Here is a 19,187-nt window from a genome sequence, read left to right on the forward strand (position 1 = left end):
CCCCAATGATGAGCATGGCTGAAAGTGCACCTGTTGCCGCTGTAGTTAGTACGACACCGCTACCTAGTGGAACAGTACCTACAACAGTGCGTGCCAGTGCCTATCGGCCTTATGTACCTATTGTTACTCATGCTCATGTAGCTCCTACGCCTCCTAGTATGCCAATGGCGTATGCTCCAAGACCGCCTTATCATAACCATTATCCAAGGGGAGCTAGGCCTAGTCACATATCATATCCTACGTCATTTGCCAACCTACTCAGACCAACGCCAACTCCTATCAGCCAGGCTATCCCAGAAGTGCCTCCACCAACTATGCCTGCTCACCTAGGTGATCTCGCAGCGTTTGCTCAGACGATCGGACGATCTATTGCGGAAAACATGCGGGGTATGCCTGAGAGAGAACCTAGAAGCAAGGCAGTACAAGTGGCTAAGCTCACTCAAAACTTCAGTGGTAACGAGGATGTTAGGAAGCACATTGAAGTCTTTGAGCACGTGTGTGATTCCTTGGAAGAACACAATGAGCTGCATAAGTGTAAAGCCTTAGGCTTAACCTTGAGTGGGAAGGCCGGAGATTGGTATCGAACCTTAAGGGTTGAAGAGCGCACTCACTACCCCACTCTCAAGAGATTGTTCTTGAAAGAATACATACGTGAGGGTGTGCTTTGGGGAGTAGCATCTCAACTCCAAAAAGCTGAACGCGAGGAAGGGGAGTCAGTGAGAGACTTTATAAGTCGATTGAAGCATCTAAATTCTCGCTGCACTCCCGATGAACGCTTCAATAACAACCAACTCCTCGATAGATTCATCCGAGGATTGCGCCACGAGGACATTTACAATGGCCTAGTCATTAGAGGTCTTACAACGTGGGAAGCAGTCACTGCCAATGCAATCCAGTTAGAAGACAACTTGATGATTGCAGGTAAAAAGGTGTCTTCAGAAACAAAATCCGTTAGTTCGCAAGTATCTGGGCACGAGCCAATGACGGTAAAACCTATTGCTAAGGAGCCCAAGATATCTGAAATGTCTGTGACCGACCTTACTAAGGCTCTCCAAGAATACTTTAGGGGTAATCGAGCTCCTCAGAATAGCCATATGTACCCAAGGAGAGAGCAACAATGGTGTTCGGTGTGCTTAGGACCACATAGCACGAGTGAATGTCCCACATTCAGAGTCAAATTCAATGGGAATTGCAATGCATGTGGTAAGTATGGCCATCAATCTAAAGATTGCCTAACACTTAAGCGAATGTTGGCAAACCAGGCACCACTAGCTTGGTCAAACACACCTCAAGTACCCGCGCTAATGCCTGCACAACCTATCGAGCAACCGTCACAGCACATAGTTCCAAGGAATCCGAATGTAGTCCAGTCTGTGCCATTACCACCGCCAGTGCTAGGACCACAACCTCCACATCCAAGGATTACCCCTGTAAACCAGATGGGTTGTGAGTCACATAGTGCATGTGGGGATTATGAAGAGGAGATAGACCCCACTACTCCATACGGGATTGATACGTTTGAAATGATTCCCCAGTACTACATGGAGGATCATTTCGGGCAAGTCAAGCCTGTATATCAAGCGGCTGCTCTTGCCACAAGAGGGCAAAACCTTAATACCATGGCGAGGAGACCACCTCTTCAATGTTATGAGTGTGGTGGACCGCATCGTGTAGCGGAGTGCCCTAATAGGTTACAAAAGATCGCTACTCAGATGCAACCAAATCAAGGGAGCACATCGGGAATGCCGGTACTTACATGTAATCGTTGTGGCATAGATCATTTGATCGCTCAATGTCCACATAATCCTAATGCACCCAAGATTACGCCATTGAATTTGGTTGAGGTCACCAACCAAGCACGAAGAACCACACCCGTTGTACCCGCGAATGTAGTTACACGGTCAATGCTTCAAAATCAAAACTACATTCTTGAAGAGAGGGATACTGCATCAATCGCTCAGGCAAAGAAAAAGAAAACACGGCGAAAGAGATCACTTAATGCCACAAGCTCCAAGCCCAGTTCAAAGACTAACATAGGGACAGGAGACGACCCCGTGTATATGAATGATCCTGAAGACGATTCTGATTCAATAGAAACCATGGGGACCAAAGCCACTACCTTAAGGGAGGAACCCACTCGGGAGCTCAATGACGGAGAATCAAGCGAGTACATAAATAAGGGGAAACAGAAGGAAACTTCCTCGGCCCCACAACCAAGTCAGTTAATGCCCTCTCGACCACCCAAACTGACTGAGACTCCCCAAGACAAGCCACGTGGGCCAAAAACCCTCAAGAAAAAGATTGGAACTTACCCAAACCCAGTTGAGGAGATTGAACAAGTACAACACTTAAGGGGTTTGGTGGAAGAAACACAAAGAGAACTGGAGCCAAACCCGAGTAAAATCAAAATTCCAGACACAGTGTTTCCTACGCAAGTTCAGCCTCACCGGAACCATAAACCGTTAGCTATACCTAGTATCATTCGGGAAGAAAGTGAGGATAGGACATCTGGAAGTGGGCAAACACCCTTCTTGCTGGAAAGAATGTTTAGTGAGGGAATGCCTGACCCCATCGAAGAGGAAGTGATTCCATCTTCACCAGTCCCTAGTCAAGGGGCGATGTCTCGAAAAGTACCGTTGAATGTGTCTAAGCTAATGGATTTCATGTCCTCTGAGATCAGAACCACGATCATATCCAAATTATACGGAGATCCTGAGCTATTCTTAGCTCTTCGGGCATTTCTCAATGGAGAACTAAAGGCGGGGCTACCACAATTTGCAAATATGGATAGACCCAACACACTTCAAGATGAAGGGGAGCATTGGGATCTACAACCCAACTTTGATGAAGATTCGGTCGTGGAAATACCTGTGAACAAGTTGGGACAGTACTTTGAAGGTGACGAATCTAATGCCACCCTCCCCATTACTACCAAGGGATTAACTCTAAAGGGAATCCTTGATGGTGGTGCTGGAGTGAGCATTGTGACTAAAAACTGTTGGGAATCTATGGGAAGGCCTCACCTCGAAGTCACAAACATAGTGGTTAAGATGGCAAACGGAACCATAGCTAAACCTATTGGAATGTTAAGGGACCTTAAGATCAAGGTCCTGGGATACAAGGTAAAACATACCTTCATTGTAATGGATTTCTCCAAGCATCCTATGTCATATCAAATGATCTTAGGACGTCCTTTCATGAGGGAAGCACAAATGGTGCATGACTGGTCGAAAAACCATGTCTACCTACAATTCCAGGACTCTGTCATTCGAGTTGATCTTGAGAATGGTCGTGCACATCCTTTAGGAAGCAAGGTTATCATTGATAATCGATCGGATACCACTATTCACTCCGCCCCATTAAGGTATTGCTATACATGCAAAAAAGAGACTGATGATGGGAAAGATTCTCCTTATATGGATGTCCTACCGGGTATGACTGAGTCGGATAACGTGGATTGGGTACACCTAGCGGCAACCATAGACACATGGGGAAATAGAGGCACAAGTTGGGTAACACCTGAGGGGCAAGATATGCCACCGTTAGTGCCAATAAACATGATAGGTGTTATGCACATGACTCCTGATGGCGAGAACGTGGCAAACTCCACCGACACTGAAAGTAGCGAAGACTCTGACCAATGCTACTCTGAGTATGAATCTCAAGAAGAAACTGACCCTGAGCCTGATGGAGAAAATGAATCAGATATTCACCCAAATGTGGAAGCAAGGTGCTCAAGGCCTAGGACAGTGGCCTCCTGCAGTTCATCCGAAAGTGAAGATCGACCAAGTGAGTCCGAATCGGATAGAAACAAAAATCAAAAACTTGGTAAGAAGAAAACGAGACATAAGCGCCAACGCTATCGAGCTAATGTACGAACTGCAATAAACAAGGAAAGATCCACTGCAGAATGGCTTAGTTATGTAGGAGCCATTGATGCTCATCGGAAGATAGCGGATAATTGGGGACAATACCTCCAAAGTGTCATGTGGTGTATTCCGCAACCTCATGACGTCGCCCAATTAGAAATCGAAGAGAGGCCGAAACTAAGTCGTACTGCAAGAAGGCGGCAAAACCAAGAGTTGGCTCAACAACAAAAGGAAGCGGAATTGAAAGAAAAAAGTCTGGCACAACAAGAACCAGTAGACTTACACCCCGCACCCGAGCATTTCAAATCATTCACCACAGGGGAACGTAAAGTAGTCTACACAAAAGCCCAACGAACGCCTACCAATGGGAGTAGCGGTGTCTACGATGGCCCTGCGGTAGTTAAGGAGATAGACTTAGCAGATCCGGGTGATGAGTCTAAACCAGTTTATATTGCTCAAGACCTCACCAAGGCGGAAGAAGCTGCACTTACGAAGCTTCTTAAAGAATTCAAGGACATATTTGCTTGGACATATCATGATATGAAGGGTGTTCCACCCTCGGTGGTGCAACACACGATTCCAATGATTAGCACTGCTAAACCAGTCCAGCAACGTCCCTACCCAATGAATCCTAAGTACGCAAAGATTGTACAAGAGGAAATTGAAAAGCTGGTAAAATGTGGATTCATATACCCAATTGAGCACTCAGAATGGGTTTCTCCGATAGTCATCGTGCCAAAGAAGAATGGGAAACTCAGAGTGTGCGTTGATCTCAAAAAGGTTAATGCAGGCACCAGAAGGGATCATTACCCCTTTCCATATTCTGAACATGTGCTTGAAAGAGTGGCAGGCAAGGAGGCATATAGCTTTTTAGATGGGTACTCGGGTTACAATCAGATCACAATTGCAGACGAGGACCAAGCTAAAACAGCATTTATCACGGAGTTTGGAGTGTTTGCCTTTCGCGTCATGGCTTTTGGCCTGACCAATGCACCTGCAACATTCCAACGATTGATAAACACGGCCTTTAAGGAATATCTAAGGGACTTCTGTGAAGCTTTCTTAGATGATCTTTGTGTTCATTCCTCTTGGGACGAGCACTTGACGTATTTACGAAAAATATTTGAAAGGTGTAGATTATATCGCATCTCCTTGAATCCTTTCAAATGCCAATTGTGGGTTAAACACGGAGTTATCTTAGGGCATATAGTGTCCAAAAATGGGATTTCCACTGATGAGAGTAAAATCAAGGTCATTCTGGAATTACCCCCACCCACCAACTACAAGGGAGTCCAACGCTTTATGGGCCACGTTGGTTATTATCGAAGGTTTATTCTCTTCTTCGCCGAGATAGTTCGACCATTGTATAAGCTTCTCATCGAGTTTATTTGGACCGAAGAATGTGACCGTGCCTATGAGCTATTAAAGAAGGCATTGGCGAGTGCTCCAATCTTGAGAATGCCTAACTGGGATTTACTCTTCCATGTGCATATTGATGCATCAAACTTTGCTATTGGGTGTGTGTTAACTCAACCTGGAGAACACAAGCTAGACTACCCCATTAGCTTTGCCAGTCGCCAGTTGAACGATGCTGAGATGAACTACACCACTACGGAGCGAGAAGGGTTGGCAATGATATATGCAGTAAGGAAATTTCGTTATTACCTCCTTGCCACCAAGTTTGTTTTCTATGTGGATCATCAAGCATTGTTGTATCTGGTAAACAAACCATGCTCCACAGGAAGAATCACACGATGGCTATTGATTCTTCTTGAGTTTGATTTCACGGTTGTTGTGAGACCTGGCAAGAAACATGTTATGGCTGATCATTTGTCTCGCATACCTAATGGTGAGGCTCCTACGGGGGTTGATGATGACTTACCTGACACTTCCCTGTTCATGGTGGAGACAATGCCTGAATGGAGTGAGAAAATTGTTAACTTTTTGGTTAATGGCTTTCCACCCAAGGAGCTTCGTAAAGATCTAGCTCGGAAGCTGATCAAAGAATGCGAACCCTATTGCCTGATAGCCGGGACTCTTTATAAAAGAGGAAAGGATGACGTTCTTAGGCGTTGTGCCCGAGAGGATGAGTATCTATACATTTTACAAGAGGCACATATGGGCGTAGCCGGTGGTCACTTCTCAGGAGACTTAACTGCGCGAAAGATCTTACAATCAGGGTATTGGTGGCCCACTATGTTCCAAGATGCATCACTCTTTGTGAAGGGTTGCGATGAATGCCAACGATACAAGAAACCGCAGAGGAAAGATCAGATGCCCCTACATCCGATCAAAGTAAACCAACCATTTGAAAAGTGGGGTTTAGACTTTGTAGGTCCAATTAGTCCAGCGGCCCGAAACACACAATCTCGCTATATTATTGTGGCCACTGACTATATGACCAAATGGACTGAAGCGAAAGCGACACGTAAGGCAGATGCGAGGACAACAGCCAAGTTCCTCTTTGAAAATATAATCACACGATTCGGTTGTCCTTTTGAACTTGTGAGCGACAATGGTACGCATTTTATAAATGAAGTGATTAAGGAGCTCACAACAAATTTCATGATATCGCATCATAAATCTACTCCTTACTATCCGCAAGCGAATGGCCAAGCCGAGAGTACCAACAAGACTTTAATCTCTATTTTGACAAAGACAGTTGAAGCTCATCGCACGGATTGGGATCTAAAGCTTACGACAGCTTTATGGGCCTATCGTACTGCGTACAAAGTGGCTATTAATTGTACACCATTCAAAATGGTATATGGCCAAGAAGCAGTCATGCCGTGGGAATTTGTCATTCCAAGTCTTCGTGTTGCTACTCAAGAGGGTTGGGATGGTAATCCCTTAGCAGAACGTCTGTATATCCTTGAGCGGCTAAATGAAGAAAGACAATTGGCTGTATACAATGCCCTTGTGGAGAAGGATAGGAGGAAAAAATGGTTTGATCGCCATCTAAAGGACAAGGACATCAAGGTTGGGGATAAAGTCCTGATGTATGGAGTGCGAAACGAAAAGAAGAAGCTCAAATATGCTGGTAAGGGACCATATAGAGTATGTGAAATTACCCCGCAAGGTACCATCAGAGTGGAGACTCTCGACGGAGTTGAAACCATTGGATTCCTTAATGGGAGTAAATTCAAAAGATACTATGACCCCCTAAGCCAGGAGGAGTTACATGCAATCCATCAAAAGAAGGCAGCTAAAGAACAAGCTGAGCTTAAAAAGATACAAGCGAAAGTCGAAGCCAAAGAACGTCAACAGCGTGCTAGGCGACAACGAGAAGCCAACTTGGGAATTACGCAAGTATTTTTCGAGGAAGCAGAGGAGGATGCACTGGAATCTGACCCACCTCTAAGATACCCAATTGAGTTACAGAGTCCTTACGGGGAGGTGCTGTATAATGCATTATTGGATACAGGAGCTCAACATAATTTGCTATCATATGGCGTGTGGTGTCAAATGGGAAAACCACCTTTAACCAAGAGTTCTATCCAAGTTCAAGGAATCAACAAGAAGAAAACCCCTGTATCAGGAATTCTGCACACTCCGGTTGCCTATGACAAGGGAACCATAATTCAAAGCTTTTTGGTTATGCCTACTGGTACCATGGGAGGGACTGTAATCTTAGGGCGCAAATGGATGATGGCCACCAAGTGCAATATCGATTGGGCAACCAGACAAGTCACAACGCAAGAACCAACACTAGGTCTGACCGCTCAAAATCCCGCACCTAAGTCATCCACTCAAATATTAGATAACGAAAAATCACAAAGTCCAGTGGCAAAACCATCTTTGATTGTTGGCCACCCCTCTAACGCTTCAATGCCAAGAGTGGAAACAGGCAAGGTGGTCCCTAAAGCTTCACTTACTATGCCAAAGAGTACATACAAATGGGTCCCCAAAGCTTCGTTAACAGCTACTTCCCCTGCTCAATCTCGTTCAGCCACCAAGAAGCCTCGTAAAAGGAAAGCAGCTACCCACCCGAGAAAGGGCAATGTAACATCGCGATGGATCCCTAAAAAATTATTAGTAGCCCAAGGGTACTACGAGGGGAATGACCAGATTTGGGTCCCTAAACATAAGGTGAATCCCTCTACATCACCTGTAAAACCTTGCAAACCAATTGTTGCCACCCCAATGACAATTCAAGACCGTGGTAAGGGAAAGGTAACAGAGTGCTCCGCACCACTTCCAGAGTTAGTTTGGATTCCCAAACGATATCGATCATTACCACCTAGCTCAGGAAGGGGGGAGCCACATGAAGCTTCTAGCTCCTCATGCCAGGCACACACTCATATAGAAGTTTCTACATGCTCTACACCTACTCTTGTCAACACCCAACAAAAAACCGATGAGCCTACATCTCCCCTTGTAATAGTATCGATGGAAACCATTTCCTCCATTCGTCAATGGGAGCGTACACTACCATCTCTGCAATTGGATGTGGCCACAAGGGTCATAAAAAGCTATCTGCCCACATCACAACCTATGACCCGCTGGACAAATTGGTTCCAAGAGGCTGCAACATCATTGCAAATAATATGATCTACCCAAGGAAAGGGGGAGCATGTACTCACGTCGACATTCTAATGCTTCCTCCTTAACCTTCTCCCCTGACCATGTAATTGCCAAATTCAAGGGGATGTATATATATAGCTTCATACATTATAAAAAACAAAAAAAAAACAAAACAAAGAAAAGAAAAACAAAAAATAGTAAAAAGAGCAAGAGCACAAAAAGAGGATAAATATCCGTGTACAATCAAGAACTAGATTGACCTGTCTCACAAACCTACTGATGCTATATCTGTGTTTGCAGATATGGCAGATGCACGATCAGCATACACTTCATCCACTCCCGCCTTTGATGAGAGGTATCATGTGTACCTTTCTCAGATATTTCACATGTGCTATCCTGTAATTGAAACTGAATGGGATCATATAGATGTATTAGCCAGAGAGGAAAATGTTGAGGAATTAGAATGGCTAATTCGCCTATTAACCATGACTGACCCCTACTCCGTAGAGGACATATCCCCGATAGCCCAATGCTTTCCTTTTCCACAAGATGACTATCCTCGCATGGTTACATTCTTGATGAGTCTATGTGGATGGGAAAATGAAAAGGAAATATCTGACAATGATGAATGGACGGATGAAACTCATGGCACTACTGAGGTTGATTTTATTTATTTGGATGATGCGGATAGAGGCTTAGCCTTGGGGCTAGAGCCAGGACTCTACAACATCCTCTTACCGTATCCTCAGTAGTAGTGTGGTGACTGGTAGGTAGGTTAGTGTTTTCAAGTTTTTTCTAGTTTAGATTCTTTAAACGAGTCTTGAATTTTCACACTGATGTGCCTCTCGAGGTATAGTGCTTGTTAGTTGATTGTACAGGTTAAAAAGTTTGAGGTGGGTTCGCTTCCAAGTCCAGAGACTGCCGCAACGTTCATCAAAATATATCTACATCAAATTGCAAGCTGTCTCGTCAAATCAAGGAGATCTCCAATTACAGGTGTAATTCTTCCATACCCACTCTCTTTCGTTTTTACTGTTCAATCAATTGCATAAACTATAATGCATGACCACATGGAAATTATCAATGTACTACTTAGTTTTTGAAGTTGCTTGCATGCTAGTGTAAATCATTAATGAGCTTAACTTTATTGGAAATATTCCTAGGCAGCATGACGTCTTTAGTTAACCTTGGAATACGATTGTCTTAGGTCTAGGGTCAAACCATCTTAATGTTTGAACACCTGGCTGTGTGTGTGTTGACCTCTAGGACATAGATTTTACCCCTTGTCGAAAAGATGTAAGAACACATTTTAGTTCAGGAGCGAAGATCAAAACAAACTTTTTAAAAAAAAAAAAAGCCTACAATAAATGGCAATACAAGTCTATGATGTGCTTTAATGTTGGCCTATCGCCTTATTGATACTTGGTAGGCGAGGAGTATTCTACTCCAGACCGATGCCTTGGTTGGTAGGGGGTAGCCTTGCCTAAAGTGAGCTAATAGATTCCTGGATAATGCCTTGTGTTAAACATGGTACCAGGATCGATGTTAGTTTTGCCTTAGGAAGGTCGCCATTGTGTATAAAAATTGTCATGTGCAAAAAAAAAAAAAAAAAAAAAAGGCAAAAGGCTCCTGTAACTCTGATGTTTCTTGTGTCCCTAGGCTCGTGGTAACTACTTGTTCTTAGAGTAGACATAGTATGGTCATCTGTTTATTTATTAAGCTTGGTTATTTTCCTTGACTTAGGCCAGTTATAAACCTTGATTAACCTTTGACACCTTGCTAACTCTTGAATTCCTTTCAATAATTTTAAACTCCTATTAATTTGCTACACTAGCTCACTCATGTACCCTTAAACTAAGTTCTAATAGCATCATCCATTGTCGTCTCACACGCTTGAATTTATACACTTTATATCTTTTGAATTCCAGCATACCTTCACTCTACTTCCCTGTTTTGCAGACGGTCTACCACAACAACCCTCTCGAGCTTACCATACCATAGCTTCCGAGGACGGAATCTACATCAGGAAGGGGGGCATGTTAACCCATGGCGGACATTGCGACATACTATATTTTACGTCATTAATTTAAATATTCTGAGTCATGGGCCGGGCTTGTCGGCACCATATGTTAAGGATGAAGGGATTGGGTGATCGCTGATGAGAGGCGCACCTTGGATATCAGTAGGATAAGGGTTAGGGTCGGCCGGCCATGTATGGGCGCCCAAGTGTGAACGGCCAAGTCACCTATATGAGTCAAATGTAACCCTAAAATCCTCATTCTCATGTGTTGTGAATACAAGAGTGCTCTTGCCTTATCTCTTAGGTTTCCTTCTCCTGTGTGTGTGAGAGAGAGAGTGAGAGAGCGATCGAGCACTGTGTAGCGGCACGGCGGCGGAGAGGCGGTAGAGCGGCGACGACGGCGGCTCCTCCTTCACGGCTGCGCGACGCGGGAATCCTTCAAGGCGGCGGTTGAGCGGTGAGTGACACACCCATTGGCATTCTGTTTGAGCTTCCTTCCCTGGTTGTATGCTTGTAGCCATTCGTGGCTCGCATACGGTGTCCGGCAAGTCCCCAGCTACGACCTGTGCGGCAAAAGCGCACACATACATACATATATATATGTATGTGTGTGTGTGCGTGTACATACATACATACGTATGTATGTACATACATATAAATGTAAATGTATATGTATATATATACACTTCCCCCCCCAAAAGTACCCTACTAATTCCACAGGGTGTCAATCAAAGCAGCCTACCTGTGTTTAATAGAGGCCAACTAGGAACACAACAGTCAATGTGTCATCGAAAATGATCACGGCCATGGGAGATGCCAAGAGCATTGCTGGCCATTGTGTCTACTGGATCAACTTACACTAGCAAATTTAGGCCGAGACCTCTTCCATACTAGTAAAATGAAATGCAAAATTCCTGCTTGGATCTGCCATGCTACAAAGGGAACAATGCTGCATAGGTTTGTGGAAATTGTTTCCAACGCTGTTGAAGGCCAAACCTCTTCTGCAAATTTGATTAAAATCGTTGTTCTAGGCCTCTGCTGACCTTCAACGGGTACAAAATGTGCTGTCACTCTTGCAGGGAAACCCGAGCCATCAAGAACACCCTGTACATGAGGCATACGAAACCCTGATTCAAACTACATGAAAGCAAGACTTTAAAATTCAACCAAACTCTAGATGCACACACATACAAATTGGTTTACCTTCACTATTCCTGCTACATAAGCCCCACAATTAAAGGCTCCCATATCCTTTGGCACAGATATAAACCTGTTCAAAAACCCCAAGAAAAAATATTCGTTAGGTTCAAAAAAAGTATTCGTACATGCTCAGTAGCTCTCTTTTCAATTCATGACTTCAACCCATGTGATGGTTACCGTTACTTGCTATCCCTTTAATTGAATGCCTGCACACCTGCGGGTGCTCGTGCATGCGCACACATTTATATGCCTTGCATGATGGTTACCATAACTTGCTATCCCTTTTGATTCAATGCATGCACACCTGCCGATGCTCGTGCATGCGCACACATTTATATGCCTTCATCTATACGTACGTAGTCATGTATATAAATGCACAAGTGTGTGCACTGTGCAAGTGTACAATTTACACACAACACAAACAAATATGTTCATGTATACATGTAGCATGCACACACACGTACAAGTATATACGCATGTTTTTAACATCTGTAAATGCAAGAGTGCAAGCGTGTACATGGACGTGTGCAACCCCGCTTCGTGTGTGCATGCATTCTTGTGAGAGCAAGGAAGAAGGTCCGAGATTAGACGTGAGGCAAAACTCAAAAGTTAAAAGTGTGCAATAGAGCGAGCAAAAGATGACCTTTATATCTACCTGTTAACAAGGAGATCTTTCTCACTGATCATATATTCATCTTCATTTTCAGTTCCTTTCTCCAAAGAATCTGCAACCTTTTATCAGCATTAATCAGATTAGCCAGCTTTAATAGAAATGGATTAAGACTAATCACCTGATAAAATAATAGATACCTTTCCAAAAAGTGACTTCCATAGGGTGCTATGTACAAAAGAGAGGATTCCCAGCAACTTGACCTCCCTTCTATTTCCCTGCTTGCAAGGGTCATCAGTATAATATGAGTAAATGATCTTACTGTAAGTAGCTAACAATTGTATGAATCTAAAAAAGAAATGCTTAGAAGTTTACCTTCTCTCTATGGCAAAGCAATTCTAGCATTCTGAGACCCACACCATAGCCAGCATCCTCTAACCTGTTTTGTCCCAAATTTTTACAAGGAAAGGGATAATGTCGGTATCAATCGAAGTTACCTCTTCCTTTGTACATGCATACATATATACATACAAATGTACAAAGATATGCTCACACACACACACACACACGCACACTGTTAACCCATTTATGGATTAACATCGGCCAACACCAACCAGCAAAGACAGAGCAAGGATGGACACAAACACAATGAAGAATCAAGATATGAAGTGAGTAGTGTCCAGTTTAACTACTTGGGCGAGCGCCCGTGATGGTCCGACGGAATACTTATGGCGATTCCTACTCCAAGTGCGTGTTAGGATAATATCCCTAATGTTATTATGAGAGTAAGCAATTTGTATAAGAAATAAACCATTTATGAGCCATGGCCAACCACACTTTAAGTGTGTGTGAACGCATAAGGCCTTGAATATATATGTCAACTTTTCTCATAATGCAAATATACTCTCTCAGTGTGCAATTGAGTCTTGCTCTTGCCTAAACCTCTTGCTAATCCTTTTTCTAATTGCATGCCAGTAAGCTTTGTGAGGGAATGTGTGGTGAGAGAAGGGATGACGACCCATAGTCCAACATGACAGTGTGACAATGCTCACAAGAGAGAAGCAACGGAACCAACTTTCCCTAGGAGTGGAGCGCCGCTCGAGCTCGGCTGGCAGATGAAGTCCCAACAACACTAATTGGAGTGGACCCCTTATCTCTAAGCCTATACATTATTTGTCTTGGCTAAGACCAGAGGGTATGCAGCATTGGCCTTGCTTGAGCAGCACACTTCCAGGAGCCCAGGACGAAGCTTTGGCTGTTTGACACACTCCGTTGTCGGGGAGCAATATCTTGGCTTCTTTTGTCATTTTCCCCTAAATCTATGGAGCCCTCCATAGCCCAGAGGGAGTAGTAGTGTGTCCATGAAACACATACGGTTGGATGTGTGGATACAATGAATAAGAAAAGAAGAGTTTTTTCTTATTTTTTCCTTATTTTTGTTTCAAATCGCCTGTAGATTGTTTTTTGTTTGTTTTTTATTTGTAGAGCATACTAAAGAGTAGCTAGATGCATTTAGAATACATGGTTCTATCAAATAGCTTCAGAGTTGAGAGATTTTTGCATTTTAGGTAATATGCAAGCAAATTTATGTTCTTTCTTCCATTTTGTCAAAAAACTTAAAAATCCGTTTAAAACTTGTTGTTGATACTTTCAATTGTTGCCAATGAGGTGGTGGCTCAAGTAGTGAAGTGTTTGTCTTGGGACCAGGAGGTTCTGGGTTCAGACCACTCCTTTGGTGGCATAGCCTACTGGCAGAAAAAAGTGCCTACGAGTGGTGAAATGCGCCTACAGGCGGTGAAAAACGGTAACTACGGGAGGATCTTGGGCCTAAGACCAGTCAGAAAAAAAAAAAATTTCAATTGTTTGTAGAATGCGGTGCACACATGCTTGCATTATTCTTAGGAACTTAAAATATACACACACAAACTGAAAAAATCAAAAACCTGCACATGGCATCTCGACCCCACATGTACAGTGTACACTGTTGCAACAATACACATGGTTTGAAACAGTACATGATAAGAAAATCTGACGGACCAATCACTGTGTGACACATGGCATCTTATTCTTACATCTTCATCCAAACCTTAACTGTACATTTCTAATTGTACACGGACGAATTGAAAAGTACGTCATATCAATACATCAATACAGTTCTAATTGTACGCGACCAATGAGGTGATAGCTCAAGTGGTGGTGTTTTTCTAGGACTGGGTGGTCCTAGGTTCAAAACCCTCGCTAGGTGCTTCCTCAGCAGCATCGCCTATGGCAAATAAAGAAAGCACCTACGGGGAGTGAGAAATGGTAACTACGGGCAAGCGCCTATGGGCAATGAAAAACGGTAACTACGAGAGGATCTTGGGCCTAAGGCCAGTCCGGGGGGGGGGGGGGGAAGAAAAACGTCAGCACGTGGACAATTCTGATTGTCCATAGACATTTCCATGTTTGTTACTTTTTCATCTTGTACGCAGATAAGTAGATCCCATCTTGAACACAATGGCAAGTTCAACTTGTCCGTGTACATCTTATCCATACATCAAGAAATTTGGTTCGGACAGTTATAAGAGGAAGGGGAAACCTCAGGTATAGAGGGTGGCAAAAGGGGTAGAGGCTCAGTTCATGAAGGGTCACGCAAAGGCAATGTGACATTCAGCAGTTCGCATAGCGACCCACGATAACCAAAGAAGAAAAACATACTGCACAGTTTTTGAAAATGCGTTTCATAAACACTGTATTTTCTTAGTCAAAAAAATGGCATTATCAAATACTGGTCCACAATAATCAAAGAAAAAAGCATACTGCACAATTTTTGAAAATGTACGCCGTTCTTCTTGGAGTACTTGCAAAGTTTTTTAAGTCTGAAGTTTAAACTTATCTTTACTCTCGTCACTGTATGAATGCAGGCAATGCATGATTTGTATGATAGAATATATGCTTTTTACAATGAACCATAGTTGTGAAGTTTATTTATGCATAGAAGTAACATATCTCACAGTTTTTTAGACGTGTTTGTATAAAATGTTTTTGAAACATCTAGGATTTTTATAATATGTTTCAAAAACTTTCAGAAAAATGCTTTTCATGAAACACCTGGCTCCTATGCTCTAGTGACTAGTCCTTTACCAAACACAACAAGTCCCAATCTCTTGCAGATGTTGGGACTCAACACCCAACAACACTTGCAACCCCTAGATGCCCAAACTTTAGCTATACTGAACTATCTAGCAAAGGAAGGGGGGGGGGAAGGGGGGGGGGACACATGGCATAAATGGTACTCTAAACTCAAGAAGAGCTACACAAAGCCCAAGGAAGCCACCTAGAAACATTTGAACAGAGATGTGAAGCATTTAGAAATCCGGATTGCCCCATCAAAATACAAGCATTGAACCTATTCTTGGTGGAAAAGGCTAGCAGGTGGTTCGTCATTGTGAGGCCTTAGATTAAGGTAAACTTCAAAACATTGAAGGAAGCCTTCCTTCATCTACAGATTATCCAGGCAAGGTCCTAGGTGGAGTGCAGCAAGAGAACTCTACACCATAGAGCGAAAAACTTCATCTACGGATTCTCGAGGCACGATCCTAGGTGGAGTGCAACAAGAGAAATCCCCTCCATAGAAAGAATACCTCAGTAAAACTATACGGGATTACATCTTGCACATGAAAACCCTAAACTCACGATGTGAGCATTGGGAGAAACTCAATGGCACACATAAAGAGACATTTTCTCATGGGATTGAAGAAAAACACTTTGCACATTTTGATTATAGTCCCAAATTTGTTTAGATGACAACATGTTGGAGGATAATTGTGAAATAACATCTTCCTCGTCTAAACCTATAGAAGCAAGGAGCAAAGAGAAATTGATCTTTGAAATGTCGTACGCTGAATTCCATACAGCCTTGCTTGAGAGCTTTGATAAGAAAATTCCAAGAGGATGATGAGCTTAAAAATCCCTTCCACTTATGGACCAAATGTGTTGTGTACATTGGCATCACTACCACCCCAATTCATACTATCCATACCCTAAGCTAGTATCATGCAATAAGTGTACAAAGGTCACCTCAAATCCTAGTTGCACTGCAATCCCTGATGATAGGCGTGTCAACCCTTGCACCATCGATTGACACACACTTGACCCAATCACTATGCCAAACCTCTCAAACACCTACCCAAGGAACTCCATTGAGAAATCGAGTTCCTTAAAAGAAACCAACCAAGGGATAGAAGTTAATAAGGAACATTTCTTGGAGACTTGGAGTCATCACCATATTTTCTTCCACTTGCAAGGTGGTAACCCACAGTGGAAGTACATTCCTCCATAGTAGTTTGTCCCAAATCTCTTCTCTCCCTCCCTGAGATTTTGTACAAGTTTTGTTTTTTGGCATAAATTTTGCCTTTGAGTGCGGTTGGTCGCACTTGTATCTTTTGGCGCTTTAGCACGTGTTTGTATGAGATTTTGTGGTAATATAATCAGCCCTGTTTTACTCGAAAAAAAAGAAGCTAATAAGGAAGCAATCATTGCACTGCTTCTATTGTCATGGACCGCACAAGGTGGTAGACTATCCAAATTGGAATACTTTATCACCGGTAGCAGCTAATATCTTACAACCCCTACGTGATCACAAGTTCATGGATTGCATCCGGAAGCAGCAACTAGTGAGCAGACTACATGATGTATATTGAATGCCATCCTTTTTTACAGTGCACCTTGCAAGCCCCAAATAACAAATGATTTTTAAGTTCAGCATGTTGGTGATGAGTGAAACTGATGTTTGCAAGAAAGCCTTAAAAGAGCACTTCCCACTCATGAGAGCAGGAAAGGGAGTCGATGATTACTATGACATTTTTCATTGTCCCAAGAGGGGAGCATGGACAAAAGAAAGGCCTGGTGCACTAAACTAGGTGGATAATATCGCATACAAGGTTTGCAATAGAATATATGGAGGCAAACAATATCAGTGATGTGGGCCAGGACACTTAAGTATTGTCATTGCAAAAAAGGTAATGGCCATTATTCAATCTTAAGTCCAGGATGGGGTTCAGGGGTATGGTTATTATGCAAGTTAGTTAAATACATCAATTAAGTACTTGTTATAGCAGCAGCTTTGGCCTTCCATATGGTATGCAAAGAGTACGGTATGGATCAAGCACATATGCACACAGAAAGCAACTATATTACCATTATCTATATACTAAAGATCTAAAAAATGACAAGTATGACCTGTGCTCAAGTTCAGCAATATTGTCCACACGTGTTTGATTATACTGCACCATTTCTGAAAATAAGAATGCAAATGCATTTAAGCTGACCTGCATACAACCCGACAAAAGATCTTGGAGTCTATCACAAATGAACATCAGAAACACACATTTTTTATTGAGAATGTAAAGATATCAGCAAATATACATATTTATTCCATATAAAATTTCAGAACTAGGTAAATCTACTCCATATGTATATAAAGCACATGGAAGCACAAAGTAAGACGCTCGCTGAAGCTCGCGCTCCCCCCCCTGATCGTGATGGGGAGAAAACAGAATTAGGGTTAGAGTTCATTCATGGGAGACATACACAGAGAAGCAAGGGAGAGAGAGAGAGAGTTGTGGGGATAAGTCAACTCATGAGGCATGAGTGTGTGACTCCCCTATCACACATGTATATTGCACTAGTACACATAGTGCACTTAGTACATTAAAAGTACTAAGTGTACTATGTACTATAACTTATGGGCTTGTACACACTATAAGGGTGGGCATAACGCCTTTACCCCAACAACCTCCCACTTAAAGGCAAAGTGCCCTTAAGTAAAGGAAAAGAAAAAATCAGCATGTACATGATAATATACAAGGCCATATCAAGGCTGAAACTGGCCTCATCCAATGCCCATCAAGTGTCTGCAATGAGCAAACCGCTCCGGAGGCAAACTCTTTGTCAACAGATCAGCCAGGTTGTCATCCGTATGAATCTTAACAAGCTGAATTTGCTTGTTCTCTATCACCTCTCTGATGAAGTGATACTTCACATCCACATGCTTCGTCTTTGCATGAAAGACAGGGTTCTTTGCCAACTGAATGGCACTCTGACTGTCACAATGCAACAATGGAATATCCCCTGTATAACCCAAATCAACCACTAACCGAGATAGCCATAATGCCTCCTTGCAAGCCTCTGTGGCTGCAATATACTCGGCCTCTGTAGTAGATAAGGCTGTGCACTTCTGCATCCTGGATATCCATGACACAGCACCTCCTGTGAATGTAAATACATAACCGGTAGTAGACTTCCGGTTATCTGGATGACCGGCATAATCCGAATCCGTGTAACCATGCACTAATGCATCCTGTTTGCCAAAGCAAATGCACAAATCCTGTGTGCCCTTCAGGTATCTCATGACACCTTTCACTGCTTCCCAATGCTTCTTGCCAGGGTTGGCCATGTATCTAGAAACCACTCCCACTGCAAATGCAATGTCCGGCCTAGTAGCAACCATGGCATACATGAAACTGCCACAAGCTGAAGCATACGGAATCTCGGCCATATCAGCCCTGTCACTATCCGACTGTGGGCTGTCCATAGCACTGAGTTTCACATATGGAGGCAAAGGAGTACTAGCTTTCTCCCCCCCGTCCATATTGAACCTCTGCAAGACTTTGCCAATGTATTCCTTCTGAGACAAATACAACACATGCTGATTTCTGTCCCGAAGTATCCGCATACCCAAGATGTGATTTGCATCACCCAAATCCTTCATATCAAAGGTTTGATGCAGCCTCTGCTTCAAGACATCCATCTCTTTACGAGATTTCCCGGCAATCAACATATCATCAACATACAAAATGAGAATCAATAGACTGCCATCCAAAGCTTTCTTGGTGTACAAGCAGTGATCTATGTCACTTCTCCTGAATTTCTGAGATTTCATGAATGTATCAAATTTATGATACCATTCTCTTGGTGCCTGTTT

General features: G+C 43.0%; 1 protein-coding gene across 1 annotated transcript in view; it reads right to left on the bottom strand.

The window, feature by feature from the left end:
- LOC147634672 (Transport protein particle (TRAPP) component) overlaps positions 1–19,187 on the bottom strand; it is a 38,978-nt gene that overhangs the window by 6,221 nt on the left and 13,570 nt on the right. The window contains exons 2-7 of the mRNA XM_086803803.1: positions 17,444–17,532; positions 12,599–12,662; positions 12,424–12,501; positions 12,269–12,345; positions 11,617–11,683; positions 11,410–11,517 (exon numbers count right to left, since the gene is read on the bottom strand). Of these exons, the coding sequence (XP_086659929.1) occupies positions 11,410–11,517; positions 11,617–11,683; positions 12,269–12,345; positions 12,424–12,501; positions 12,599–12,662; positions 17,444–17,532 (483 nt within the window). The remainder of the gene's footprint in view (positions 1–11,409; positions 11,518–11,616; positions 11,684–12,268; positions 12,346–12,423; positions 12,502–12,598; positions 12,663–17,443; positions 17,533–19,187) is intronic.

Source organism: Cibotium barometz, chromosome 10 (genome assembly GCF_041138505.1).
Source record: "Cibotium barometz isolate CiBa-2024 chromosome 10, ASM4113850v1, whole genome shotgun sequence".
NCBI classification, from domain to species: Eukaryota; Viridiplantae; Streptophyta; class Polypodiopsida; order Cyatheales; family Cibotiaceae; genus Cibotium; species Cibotium barometz.